The sequence below is a fragment of the Taeniopygia guttata genome, chromosome 13, assembly GCF_048771995.1.
Source record: "Taeniopygia guttata chromosome 13, bTaeGut7.mat, whole genome shotgun sequence".
Classification (NCBI taxonomy): Eukaryota; Metazoa; Chordata; class Aves; order Passeriformes; family Estrildidae; genus Taeniopygia; species Taeniopygia guttata.
The window spans coordinates 14328159-14342849 of NC_133038.1; the positions used below are offsets into that span (position 1 = coordinate 14328159).

The window sequence follows — 14691 nt, forward strand, 5'->3', positions numbered from 1 at the left end:
TTTTTTCTGGTCTCTAGCAAACCTCCCTGCTGCATTTCTCTAGGCATTTCAGAAATGCACAGTTGCTTCCCTGTACCATTGCCTCACAATGAGCTCTCTTTTGTGCCCAGCTGTATTCTCCAAACCCCACCTCTAACCAGCTCTACCACTTCAAGAGGATGAGACTGCCAGGGCCTCTTCTCAGCACTCTACAACAATTTCACACAAGCTTGTGACCCAGAGGCTCCCACATTGCTCAGTGATGCTGTAACCACCCCTGCCCTCCCCAAAGAAAGATGTTTCATCCAGGTTTTGCCAAAATCAGCATTTCAAAAAGAAAGTTCCTCATATAATGCCTCCCCAGTCTAAACAAAACCATCACGCAGACATATAAGACAAAATTGGAGAAAATCCATAAGTTAAGTTCCCACTAAAGTCCAGGCAAAACGTGCTTCAGGACAAACAGGAAGGCACAAGACACAAACTGCTTTCTGGACTCATCTTCTCCCTGCTGAAATTTCTCAAGAGTCATATTTAAACAACTCAACTGCTTTAATTAAACATTGCTGTCCCCATAGCTGTGGACAAGCAGCACATACATATGCAGGATTAGTTTAATGGGCTGGATGTCCTGTGATCACATCTGTTCTCTGAACTTTTTATGCTACACACTCTACCCTAAACCAGAGAGAATGGGCAGACTGCTGTTTGCTGTTTCCTTATTGGGAGAGCAGAAAAATCATTAATGCAAAGTTAGATTATATTCTTACCTAGGGAATGTATAACAACACAGGATTTATTTGTTCATTCACCTTGGATTAGACAGCACATCCCAAGGAACACATTATAAAATTCCAAGGAAGAGTCTTCCATTTTTGGACAAGCCTTTTGTAATCCTCAAAGGAAAACTGAAGTTAAGGATTTGAATATTTTCTATTTTGGGACAAATTGTGGAGAAAACGCTGCCAAGTAAAGTCAAATTTTTTCATTAGGTTGGTATCTTGTAACATATGACACTGCATTTAATGCTAGCACCCAAAACCCTCTTAGGCAGACAGCCAAGTACTACTTCAACTTAAAAATCTGCTAAAATATTTGAAGAAGTGTTCAATATTGCCCAGTGCACACCCAGAGAAAATGTCAGAGATGACAATTCAGTAGGACAGTTCTGCTAAACTGCCTTAAAATATTTGGTTTTACTCTGACTTGAGAATGTGAGGAAGGCTCACAGCTCATGGTATCATTTGAAACTTTCAGGATTATTTATTGGGTACACCTGTAATAGTTCACAGTCTACTAACATTAGTATTCTGCACCAGTTTATTATCACATTCTTACCTGCCACAGGAGAAAAGGAAAAAGACCAATGGATAAAAAAGCCCAAGGACTCTGGAATAGTCCCCTATCTAGCATGCACCTTGCTTCTGCTATCAGAATGTTATCTTCCAAAGAGTAAAACACTTCTCTTTTGACACATTTCACAAGAAAGTTGATTTCCACACTCTTCCCCTCTATTCTGTCCCTCTGTCTCCCTACAGTGACATAGCCAACCTTGACAGAATCCAGCTCTTGAAACAGAGTTTGGAGATAGACATTAAAAGCTACATTTGATTGTGGAATGATTTTAAAGATCAGAACCTCAGCTCCACTAATATGAAATTTATTACAATTTCTTTTACCATGCCTAGAAGCACCCTTACAATAGCTCAAGATTCCTTCATATTGAGCCCTGTGCAAACAAAGATTTCCCAAGGGATTTTCTACAAAGAAAAAAGAGCAAAGGGATGAAGACACGCAGATGAAACAGAACAGGTGAGTATGGGAGGCACTGTCCTCAATCCCACACAGCCTAACTTGGACTCAGTTTTTTTAACTGATATAATTAAAATTACAGTTAATTTAAGTTTTGTAAAACAAACTGTTGGTTTTGTTTGGGTTTTTTGTTTGTTTTTTTTTTAACAAGGACTGTTCCTCTCAAGAAACAACATCAGAATGGAAGGAAAAAAAGAATAAATCTATCAGAAATGGAGTTCAGCACCATCCTCCCCACATTTTCTACAAGCACACTGACAGGCTGTTAAAAATGGGTTACTGATCTCCCAAAATCACTGACCTCCAGAGCAGTCTGCCCTCCCCTTTCGTGGCTGAAACAGAATCACCAATCTGTGTCTCTGCAGAAGCAAAGGTGCAGAGAAAACATCCTGAACTGCAGGAGCTCCTGTGTCCTGTGCTGTGTGTGACTGCTGGGGTGCAGACACAGCACAACATCACCACTGTCCCCACACCACAGAAGAGGGGCAATTAATTCCTAAATACAACAGTAATTCAAATTAATTCCTAAATACAACATTAATTCCTATTAATTCCCAAATACAAAATTGATTCCCAAACACAACACTGCTGCCCCAAACCACACTGACTGTGGGTGCACAGGGCAGCCAGTGAGGCACCAACAGGGACAACGTGTCCCAAAATCCTGCACTCCAAAAGCATTTACAGGTGTTTGAGAGTTCTCATCAGTACCCTGGCACTAATTCCACCAGGCTGATCCCTCTCCAGGCAGCTGAAGCAGGAATAAAGGCAGGCACAGCATCCTGCAGGCAGAAAAGACACAGGACTCTGCTGAGGAGTCCCTTTGCCAGAAAGTTAAGAATCATTTCTGCAACTGTTGAGAAAAACAGGTAAAAATGAACTGCTGGGTCACATCAATTCTATATTCAATTTAGAAGCAAATTCCAGATAGATTTTGAAGACTGATCAATGGAAGATCAAGACCAGACCAGGTATAAAACTGAGTTTTCTGCCTCAATTTAACCATACTCTTGTTTACTGTAAATTCTCCCTTCGCCAGTGACAGCAAAGCAGATTTGAAGCAATGGCTACAGTCTCATTTCTACCTGAGACAAAATTAGGGTCTTAGAGAAAGAAGTAGATCACAAATAGAAAGGTAAAAATCTAATTAGAAGCTCCAGAAATCTATCAATCATAAGATTAAAATCATATATTGCAACCATCCAACAGATGGTGTAAAAGCAAAATACAAAAATTTATTCTGACAGAGACAACTGACAGACCAGATTCATTTAGAGAGGGGAAAAAAAAGGCTGAAAATAACTGGCAGAGGTAAGAATCTGCCTCTTAAATTCTCTTTTCTGTGGAGATGGCCTTCAACTCAATCTCGCATTTACTGAGTACAGAGCACAGACCTGCTCCCTTATCTTTGATGTATTTAATACCATTAGACAAACTGTCAGTTGCTTACAAGGCCATTTGCTAATGGGGAAGAAGCAGTTCTTGCCACTAACAAGATCCATTCAAGATTTTAAATGATGATATGTCTGTCTAGAAAACGCTGAAAACAGACTTGGAAAGAAAGCATTACAGATCTCTGGAGAAAAGACTTTAAAAATACTGAAAACAGAGCCTGGGCCATATTGCTACCCAAATATGACTGGAGGCCAGCCTTTTCTTATCCTGAATACGACTTACACAACAAACAAAAAAGCAGAATTCATATTGCTTTACACTGGGAAACTGGTGAGCATAAGAGGGATGGGAGTCACCACAGCAGTCCTAGATCAAAATCCATATTGTGTTATGCTAAAGCACTTGAATCAATGAGAACTTGTGGAAGCTTCCAGTGACCTCAGCAGCAGAAATGAGGCAAGGACTGCTGGAACCCTGGATGCTGAGGATTTTAAACTTTCTGTGCTGAAAGGCACAGACCCACAAGAAAACACTGCATTTGGCCTGAGGCTGAGGAGAAGACTTTTAAAATTGATTAATAGCACTGGGATTACGAGTGTGTAGTTGGTTAGAAGTGTGTAATATCACAGAGTGGAAAACTTAAGAGTTTATGGTTTTAGAATATAGTAATAAATATGAAGCAAGATGGAGGTTTTAGGGTGGAGACACGTTGTTCTTTGCCTTCTTCTTCCTTCTTCTGCATGGGTTTGGGTGATGATTTGTAATTGGAGAGAAAAGTCCACATTGCAGGCTTCAGAGGATCAGTTATTGGGTTAAAAGGGGAAATAATCTAGGTGTCCTTTCTTAATTGGATAGTTTAGTCTTAAAAGACCTTGTAACAAGAGAGAATTAACCATTTTGTGCCTTGCTAATGAAAATTAAACTTCAAGTCATTTGGGCTGTTAGTTCCTGAGAGAGAACACATCCAGATTTAAACCTTCTGACTGGTCTCTGCAGTAAACAAACTCAATTCTTTACATGCAGCCACTGAAATTATTCACTGAATACCCTTATTAGAGCCAAGTCCTTTTCCCCTATTATCATTACCCCCAAATACCTTGTGAGATTTCTGTGAAAAAATCATTTTTCTCTGTTCTGTGGAAATTGAGGAATAGCCTAAATACTCTTTAAAACACAGACAACAAATATCAGAAGTCAATGTCCATGCAGGACAAGCTACTTTTGTTTTAAACACGACTGGAAATGTTTGTACACTGGCAGTGACATTCCAAAAGATGACAGGTAGTTCTCACCACAAAGGTCACATGACAGTGCAAAACACAAGGAGTTTTATACAACTATAGTGCCAATAAAAGAGTATCAGGATTTACTTTTTTTACTGGCCTCACATCCCTACAGGTGAGTTATACATGTATTATTGGCTGCATGTTTCCCCAAACCCATACAGTGCACAAATTCCAGGGATATAAAAACAATATTCATCATCTGCATTTTAGGACTCCCCAAAAGACAACAGCTGCTCTTTAGAGGGGCAACTTTCCTTTGGCCTAATTCCTTTGCATGAATCAATACTTAGCTGCAAAAGTAAGAATATGAATAAAAGTAAATAGTCTCAGAGAAGCTCATTAAAATGTTCTGCAGGAAGTAGCCTGGTCTCTTTCATCTCAAAATCTAATCCAAATTTGTGCAAATAAATACAGGCAACATGACAATGGCCACTACTTGCTTCTGCAGCTACCAATTACAACAGCTAATTCCATCCTCCTTCCTGCTCCCATCACTTCAAAACCACATCACAAATTTAATAGCACCAGAATGACCCTACCCAGGTTTGTGCCAGCATCCACTCAAGCACTGCTAGTCAGAGTTACATTAGGAAAGGGGATTTTCCCCATAAAATCAGAGAACTCAGCTGAGTTTTCTCAGGATCAGTCCCTCCAAGAACAAGCTTTCCAAGCCAAAGCCACGTATATCCACTTACTGACACATGACCTAGGGAAAAAAATATCTGAGAAATGCTCCATGCAAGGTTTTGGAGACAATTACTACAAACAAATGAGTGGTAATCCCTAGTGGGAAGAATTCTAGAAAAGCAGAATGTCAGTGTAAGAGTCACATAATTATATTTGCATGTGTTTAACATCACCTTCTGCAGGAATATGGAAGCATTCAAGACAGGAGCTTAGATTTAATTTGGAGACAGAATTGAGGAAGTTGAAAACTTATTACAAGCCAGTGCAACTTCAGCAGCTCCATGCACCTAGGCCAAAACCACCATAATAATATATTTGTGTAACAGAAACCCCAGACCACATGAAAACTCAGGAGTAAGCAGATGACTAAGCTTCTAAATTGCACCTAAATGTGGATACACTCAATTTAGCTGCTCAGACAAAGCACAGAACAGATTGGTCCTGCAAGCTTTATCAATTTAGCAAGGTAAAGAATCCTTCAAATGAAAGGCAAAACAAAGCAATGACTAACACAGGAGAGCTATCAATTAAACAAGAGCCTAAGCCACCAAACAAACTCATCAAGAACTCAAACATGGTTAAATTCTCCAAAGAAGCTTTTATACATATGTAACGTGCTGCTAACAGACAGGGAGATAACCAGGCATGAATGGGAGGAAAATCACAAAGGCTCATGCTTCACATCCAAACAGGAGGCAGACACTGACCCAGAAGACTTCTGAGCAGCTTCTCAGTATCACTGGTTCCTTTCAGAGCTGAAGAACTCAACTGGCAGGCAGGTGGCTTTGATCTGCTCACTGCATTTATGCATCATCTCCAACTAAACGTGGCTATCAGCATTATTAAATGTCCTAAAGAGCCACATGTAGGATATCCTACATATATAGAAAACATTTCCACTGAAGGAAATGTTATAAATAATCACATCCAAGAACTGAAGCACAGCTAAGAAAGTCTGATTATGGGAGTTTGATGGAGCAATCCTAAGGAACATTTTAGAAAGGTAAAATATTTCTAAACTATTTGGGATACTCATGGATGTGTTTACATATCCTTAAATTTCCTCCTTTATTAGGTCAGAATGTCTTATCAGTAACCCAACTAAAATATAAGAATCACTGTGCCCAGTCCAGAAGTTATCTAATAAATTACCAGATTTTCTCCAAAACACAAAAATTCTATCAATTTCTCTTTTTGGTAAGGTGCTAAATTGCTCACAAGTGTGGAAGGGATCAGTAAATACTAACAACAACCATAATGGCAGCTCTGCCATCCTGCTCAAGGACCCCTGTGGAGCATCACATTCTGTATGAGGAAATGCTGTAACTATGGAATATCATGGTTATCCTGAGCATTCCTTCTCCAGAACAAGCATCATTGGAAGTTGCTTCTGGAAGTCACCAGGATTTGCTTCACTACTTATTTTCTCCAGACTGAGTAATTTCATTGTGCAGCAGGATAGTTTTCACCTCTTTTTAGCTCTTCATGAGAGGCAAACCAAAGCTTCTGGTCTCAACCACAAAATTAGAAGACTATCATAGAATAGTCTTGGAATAACAAGGGAAAAATTGCAACACAAACCTAACACTACTTGCTATATTTGCAAAGTTACTATTAAAGATCAGTCTGTGAAGTGTGGGATTGTTTTATAACTCTGTTTCCGTGATCATGGGATGATCTGTGGATTTCCTTCAAGGTAGAAATCACAGGTACAAACCTACAGACCTTCAAAGTGTTCAGGGAAAAAAAAAAAAAAATCAAGCATGCATCTCATTTCTCCTGAAGAATCAGTAATCAAAGCTAGTTCATTTAATAGACCTTCCCAATAAGAAATTCTTTTCCCCCTAAAGATATTTCCCATTGTTTCCTTAATGTGATATTTTCAGTTTTCCTGGGTTTCATATTAACGCAAATTTGAATAATATTTAACTTGGCTCCATTAGCCCAAACAATCTGTAACATTTGTCCAAACATAACTCTAAAAGACTTGGTGGCAAAATATTTTAAGTGGTGCCATTAGATCTTTAACTAATTAAATCAAAAAGTTTCCGACTTGAACAGGTATGTGGAATTTTTAGCTCAGGAGAAAGCAGAGAGAAAGAAATACTTTTCCAGAGAATAACAGTTTAAAAGGCACTTCATGTGTGGCCATCAAGAAACTTGTTAAAATTATTTTCCCAACATATAAACATTTCTCCAAGATTAAAAATATTTTTGTGATTCCAGATATGATTAATTTGGTTTTATTTACATGTTAAACATACTAGTAAGAAGATTACTCATCAACCCACTGTTATGTCATAAATAGTTACAGGTTGCTGTGGAGCACAGGGAAAAATGAGATACTCTGATATATCCTGTGGCTGACTGATGTTTCACCTATGAGCAGAATTTAGACTCAAGAGGAATGGAGTCTTTTTCCCTCTACTGCTTACATCAGAAAACCCAAGTTGGTACAATTAGTAGAAATCTAGATTTGAAGAAAGGAAAGTGATATAAGCTTTAAAACAGTTGTAATGAAGATGCTGGTAAACACCAGAAAAACAGTGAAAGGCTGTTTTTCACACAATGGACTGACAGAAATGAAAACTGAAAACAGTATTTAAAATACAGATTAAAGTGTTACCACATGACCTTCTGTATCCTATTTCCACAAGGTTTCAGCCACTGAATGATCCAACAATACACTATTTATATATGTAAAAAAACCTCAAACAAACCCTCCAACACTGCTACATTTCACATTTATCAGTGGTGGTATCTCTGAGGTTAAATGTTCAAACTGAATATTGTGAAATCACTACTATTGTTCTTTTCGAAGCCATTAATCTAAAATTCAAATCTGTAAATAACACCAACAAGAACAAGACCAAGACAGTGATTATGCTCTCCTTCATTCTTTTTAACACTTAACCTGCCAAGGCCAAGAGCCTTCTTCTTCTGGCTCAGCTTCCTGCAGCAGGCAAAGAAAGTTCACATCTCTGTGATGTTTCTTCTCGCAAATGAAACCCAGTAACAACGTTAATTCAGCCCTCCTAAAACTCCAGCTACAACAAATCACCGTTTATGAAATGGTTCTCAGGTGGCCAACAAACCTTGTGCTTGTGAATCATTTTAATCTGCAATTTAAAAGCCTAATTCTAGCCTTTAACTCTTTAAACCATTCACACGCCTCACCAGTGAAGCACACAAACCACCCATGTTATCACACATACTTGGCATGCTCCCCTGGTACTGGGTTGTTGTGGGGTCTGTTGTTCCAGATTTGGGGTTTTTTTTGGCCCTAAAATGTCAGGTTGCTACCCACCAATTTTAGAGTGCATGGTTTCAGGCACAGAAGTTAAGGTTTCTATAGCACTGACATCTGAAAGCTATTGCTCACACAGCTGAGGTTAAAAGGAGGGCTGATATGGCCACAAAACATTAAAGGTTGTAGAATACTGTAGTGAGAAAGCTGCATATTGCTATCATTTAAGAGTTCTCAGTGCTATAAAATGCATTTAGAAACAGCCAAGCATTCTATAAAATTTCATTCTGGGACAGAACTTAGCCTTTAGGAGCGCTCTTTGCACACAAACTTTGTTTTCTTAGTAACCTCATCCAGCTTTCTTCCTCGGAGGAAAAACTGCCTGAGAATTTGAAGTTTCCCTAAGTCTATGACCCAGAAGGAAATAAAACAGGAAGTCAGGCCATACAATCTACAGCATTTGCTTACCATTTCAAAAACATTTTAAGTCAGGGGCTAACCCACCAGAGGCACAGCTGAGTGCGCTCTCCTGGGGTCACCCCGGAGCGCCGCGCAGAGCCCGGCCGGGGCTCTGTTTAACATACTCCGGACGTGTCCCTCTAACATCCCCCCTGGACGTGTCCCTCTAACATCCCCCCCTGGACGTGTCCCTCTAACATCCCCCCTGGATGTGTCCCTCTAACATCCCCCCCTGGATTGTCCCTCTAACATCCCCCCTGGACGTGTCCCTCTAACATCCCCCCCGGACGTATCCCTCTAACATCCCCCCCTGGACGTGTCCCTCTAACATCCCCCCCTGGACGTGTCCCTCTAACATCCCCCCTGGACGTGTCCCTCTAACATCCCCCTGGACGTGTCCCTTTAACATCCCCCCTGGACGTGTCCCTCTAACATCCCCCCCTGGACGTGTCCCTCTAACATCCCCCTGGACGTGTCCCTCTAACATCCCCCTGGACGTGTCCCTTTTACATCCCCCCTGGACGTGTCCCTCTAACATCCCCCCTGGACGTGTCCCTATCTCGCACGGGGCATTCTCTGAGCTGTGCCATCTGCTATGCATTAAGGCACGTCAGAGACGCCGTCCCCTGCACCGGGCGAGTGCCAGAACTCTATCAGAAAACTCAACTTTGCTTTCAGCTTTCTCCCTAGGAACTCACTGAGCAAGTAAAAACAGTCAGCTCAAAAACTCCCGAGAACTTACAATGCAGGGGGATTTGCTATGAACACATTCATTATTCTCCGTGCTCCCCACAGCGTTACGTTGCTATCATAAACCCTGAGGCAGATTAAAAATTGAATACCCAGCTTCCCCGCAGCAGTTTAAAACAGAAATTAGAGGCTGTTTAATGTGAATTCTCCATTTGAATTAGTTTATGGAAGCAGTCGGTTTTCCATGGTGATGAAATCACCATGCTGAGAAAGTAAGGAGAAACTGCTACCAGCCGCCAGGTGAAAACATCCAGGTTTCTAATTGCATATTAAATTGGTGTTTGCACTGACAGTGATTACAGCCGGGAGCACTCCAGGTACAGCTCCGAACTCCTTTTCAAGCAAGTCACTGCACAACCCGATCGGGCGGCAGCTGAAAGTTACCGTGAAACTCTGAAACCGATCGTTTGTACAAAGGCACAGCGGCAGGAGCGCTGGAACTCCCGAAAAGCTCCTCCCCTTCCCTCCTGAAAACATTAATCCGTGTTGGATTGCTGAAACTCCTGTTACCGAGTGCTCTGCACTGATAGGCAGGTGTTGGGAAACTCGTCCCAGGTGTTCCTACAAGTGCTCGAGAAGCCCTTAACGGTTTTTACTTACAGTCTCTCCGCATTCCTGGGAATATCCCTCGGCACAGTTTTGAGTCCCAGTCCATGACAATCCACGTTGGAAGCAATACACGTACACTTATGCGGGCATCCTCCAACAGGCATCCAACTCACGGAGCTCCAAAAGCTCAGGATGGTTGCAAGGCACAGAAACGCACTTCTCCCACCAGACAACATGGTTCTCGATCGCTTCGGTGGGTATAAAAGTGAGCGCTAGCAGCCGGCCCTTAAAGATGAAATGCCTCTAAGAAAAAAGGGAAAAGAAAACAAGAGGCTCTTAGTACAGCCCAAGGGAACCCACCACTGCCATCATCGCCGGAGCACCAGCAAAGCTTCAAAGGCGCCCGAGAAGGTCACGTTAGGTGGAAGAAGGTGGGGAATTGCCTTTCGGGCTCAGGTTTCTTTCTGTTATCTACGAACGGTACCAGAAGGCAGATAGTTTAACAGAGCTCGAGCCAGATGCGTCCTCAGATGAAAGAGAACCCGGGAGCAGAGGCAAACACACACAAAACATCCATCAGGAGCGGTGGCAACCTCCAAAACAGCCTCCTCCGCTCTGCACCGCCCCACCTGGGCCGGGCAGGTAACCGCGGAGGGACGGCCGGGGCTTCGCAGCGACCGCTCCGCCGCGGGCCCGCCCCCGCCGCGGGCAGTGCGGGGCTGGAGGGTGCGTGAGGCGGGCTGAGTGGGGCTGTGCGGAGCCGAGCCGTGCCGTGCCGAGCCGAGCCGAGCCGAGCCGTGCCGGAGCAGCGCTGCCGCCGCTGCCGAGCGCGGAGCGGGGATGGAGCGGGCGCGCCCCCCCCGCCGCGCCATTGGCCGCCGCGCCTGACGTCACCGCCCGCCCGGCCCGGCCCGCCGCGGGTTCGGGACCCGCGGGGAGCGGGACAGGGACCGGGAAAGGAACAGGAATAGGGACCGGGACAGCGCGCAGCGGGGCCGGACCGGCGACAGCGCGGAGGGGACTCGGCGGCGCCTCACAGCCCCTGCTTTCCCCGCCCGGCCCCGCGGCGAGGGGACACAGCTCCCGGAGCAGGGGCGAGCCCCATCCCCGGCCCCGGTTCGGGTTTCGGGAAGGAATGTGCGGGCTGGGGCACGGGAACGGGCGCGCAGCGGCTCCGCGCTGCCTCTGCGGCCGGGGAGGCTGCGCCGCCTTTTGTTGCCCGCGTTCGCTCTCCCCGAGTACCCCCTGGCGGCGGCTGCTCGGCCGGGGACACGGGGACACCCGGGCTGTGCTCCCGGACACCGCCGGGGACACGGGGACACCTGGGCTGCGCTCCCCGGACACCGCCGGGGACACGGGGACACCCGGGCTGCGCTCCCCGGACACCGCCGGGGACACGGGGACACCCGGGCTGCGCTCCCGGACACCACCGGGGACACCCGGGCTGTGCTCCCCGCACACCGCCGGGGACACGGGGACAACCGGGCTGTGCTCCCCGACACCGCCGGGGACACGGGGACAACCGGGCTGCGCTCCCGGATACTGCCGGGGACACGGGGACACCCGGGCTGTGCTCCCCGGACACTGCCGGGGACACCCGGGCTGCGCTCCCGGACACCGCCGGGGACACGGGGACACCCGGGTTGCGCTCCCCGCACACCGGCACCGTCCCTGTCCCGCCCCAGCCCGAGCGCCTCCCGTCCCGGGGTTCCGCTGCAGTCACTGCTGAGCTTCGAGCGCCGAAGTTCAGCACCAAAAGATGAAACTTGGAAAAATTTGCTGAAGACGAAAGCAGGGTCTCTGCACACGGTCATCCTGTTCTGATTTGGTGCAGTTTAAGGCTCAGATATTTTACCTAAAGAGACCAAAAAAGGCAGCACACCCCAAAAGTCCTAGAGCACTGGGAAAATAGCAAGTCCTGCCACAAGGCATTTTTTAAGGTAAGTCTTGGCCCTTTAGCAGGAAGGGTCACCCCTATAGGGCACCATACACACAGTGACCTCCTGACGCAAAATAAAGCCGGTGTATGAACATCCACCTGTTTCAATAAACCATGCTTCTTATTTCACAAACTTCAAAATAGTTCAAAAGACAGGTTTATGACTAACTTACTTGGGAACACAAATAATCTGTTCATTATCTGCATCACAAACTTGTGGTCCATGACTATGGAGACTAGGTTCTGATCCTGTGGGTAAGGAAGTTTTCTACAAGAATCATAGCCAGCATTACCAAAAAACCCTCACAGCACTCCAAAGATTTGACATGGCTAAGTTACATTAGGACTCAGGTTCTCAGGTTGTGCCCAAAATGTGCTCTCATTTTTTTCTATAAATATTTACTATTTTAAGTGAAGGGCTAGCAGGAAAACCACTGTAAGATATTCACCACAAGCTATGGATATGGCCTTCCAGATCCTAAATAACCTCTTCATTTCTGGCAATGTTTTCTTCATGTTTTGATTATTGAAGTTTGGAACTACCCGAGGCATTCCTGCCCTCCTGAATAGCTGTTTTTGCCCAAACCAGTGAAGTGTCCCCCTTCACAGCCAACAAAGCAGCTACTTGTCTACTGCCTTCTGTAACAAGCAAAGATTTGGCACTCAAGTGTTTCCCTGTGAAGGCAAATTTGTCAAAGGGCACAAGCAAGACCACAAGTTAACCTTCAGCTCTCCTGGTCTTCGTCTGAAAAAGCAAGAAAGTTGTTTTTCTCATATAAAAGTGAATTATTTGCATGAAAAAAATGTACTTGTTTATAGAAGCTACCTTAATCAAGCCTTAATATTGAGCCCCTCACATGAGAACCCAAAGCTCAGTGCAGTGGCCCTTATACAGCAGTATCCAGCCCTGGAGGCTCAGGGGCAAGTGACACAAAGGTTGAAAACACCCAGAGGAGCTTGGCTGTCACCGCTTGAGTTTTATGCTGCTTCAGAAAAGATCAGAAAACATTATCCCCTCACCCATCCCAAATCCACAGAAACCAAAAGTTTGGGAAGGTGTGCATCACCCTGCCCAGATTCCCAAATTAACCAAAAGGCAGAGGAGAATGACATTGACCACCAGCATGAGCAGAAGGAAGGGGCAAAGCCCAGAGCCTGTCCAGCCTCAGGGTGCCCAAAGCAGCAGTGATAACAACCAGGGGCCCCGAGGCACGTCCCTCTCCTTTTCCCTCTCCAGAGGCCAAGGCACAGCCAGCTCCAGGCATGTCACCAACACTCAGCACTATCTATTCTGAGGCCAGCACCCTCCATCAAGTGTGAGCCTACAAGAGATCAGCTCTTGAACAAGGAACAGCTGGTTCAGACCAGGCAAGACAGAAATTACGCTGCTTAGGAAGACAAAGTACTCACAAAGCTCTCAAGTCTCCTCTGCAGACTGATGGTGTACACCCTTAGCTCATTCTGACAGTGAAAATACTTTTGTTGGAACCTGATTTCCCCTGGCAGCCAGGCATCATCATTCCAAGGAAAGGCTCTTTTCCTGTTCTAGTTCACTAGCAATCATCTTCCAGCTCTGAAGATGGCCCTAAGGAAGGCACAGCCCTTGCCTCAGGATGGGGGTAGAGAAGCAGTTGGATGCTCAGTAAATAAGATTATAGGTAATGCAGACATTGTAGCCTGATGGAATTTTTTTAAACTGTTTATCTGCGATGAATTTCAAATTCTAAAAAACAATATCCCTAAAACCTCTTCAACACTGTCATCCAAAAATGTTGACATATTCCATGCTTCAGTGGTAATCCCTCACAATAAAATTTCCCTGAAAGACAAGTGAACCTGATTAAATAGCAGAAAAACTGATGATCCAAAAGCCTAATCTATCCTTGAAACATACTTATTTTTTATAAAAGCTAATAGGACATTCTCCTTCATTCCAGTTACAACAGTCTTAAAGGGAGATGGCCACAATCTCAAGGCACACCACAGTGGAGCAGGGTGTTAATTCAGTTTGTTTTCCTTCACACACATCCTATGGCTCCTGGCTCACAGCAATTGCCACAGGCTGGCAAACGAGTCACTCTTCATTCTCTTTCCAGGGCACTGGCAGAGGTCAGCACAGCAAATGTAATGCAAAACTGCACAAATTCTTGGATAATTTGAATAAATAAAATGTTTCTTCCTAATATAAATACAAATTTAGACAAGTTATTTTTAGGAGGCATCTAAAGCTGGACAGCTTTTATCTGTACTATTTCCTCAAGTATTAGACACTACCAACATTTCCATATATGTAAAACCCCTTACAAACAAGATTACTATCAAAGGTGTGCTGTCTGCTCAGCAGGGATTTAAATCTTGCCTGCTGCTTCTACGATGAGAACTATACTACAAAGAAATACAGTTTCTCTTAATAAATAAGTAGTTCACTATTTAGAACATCTTTGAAAACTGACTAATACATAAATATTTGTTTTCAAGTAAGGAAAAAAGTAGTTTTGCTTTTTTCCCTTAGCATGGGATGACATTTACTAAGCAGAGTATATCTATATTCAAGCAGTGCTGCCACCTAAGTACTTCTGTAGCTGCCT

General features: G+C 44.2%; 1 protein-coding gene across 3 annotated transcripts in view; it reads right to left on the bottom strand.

Annotated features, from left to right (window-relative positions):
- Positions 1-11072, bottom strand: part of SLIT3 (slit guidance ligand 3) — a 473826-nt gene extending 462754 nt beyond the window's left edge. The window contains exons 1-2 of one of the 3 annotated variants that reach the window (XM_030284150.4): positions 10649-11072; positions 10216-10467 (exon numbers count right to left, since the gene is read on the bottom strand). In XM_030284150.4, the coding sequence (XP_030140010.4) occupies positions 10216-10400 (185 nt within the window). In that variant the 5' untranslated portion in view covers positions 10401-10467; positions 10649-11072. Of the gene's footprint in view, positions 1-10215 lie in introns of all 3 variants that reach the window. The other 2 variants (XM_030284149.4, XM_002189997.7) reach the window with 2 other exon arrangements.
- Positions 11073-14691: the final 3619 nt, after the last annotated feature.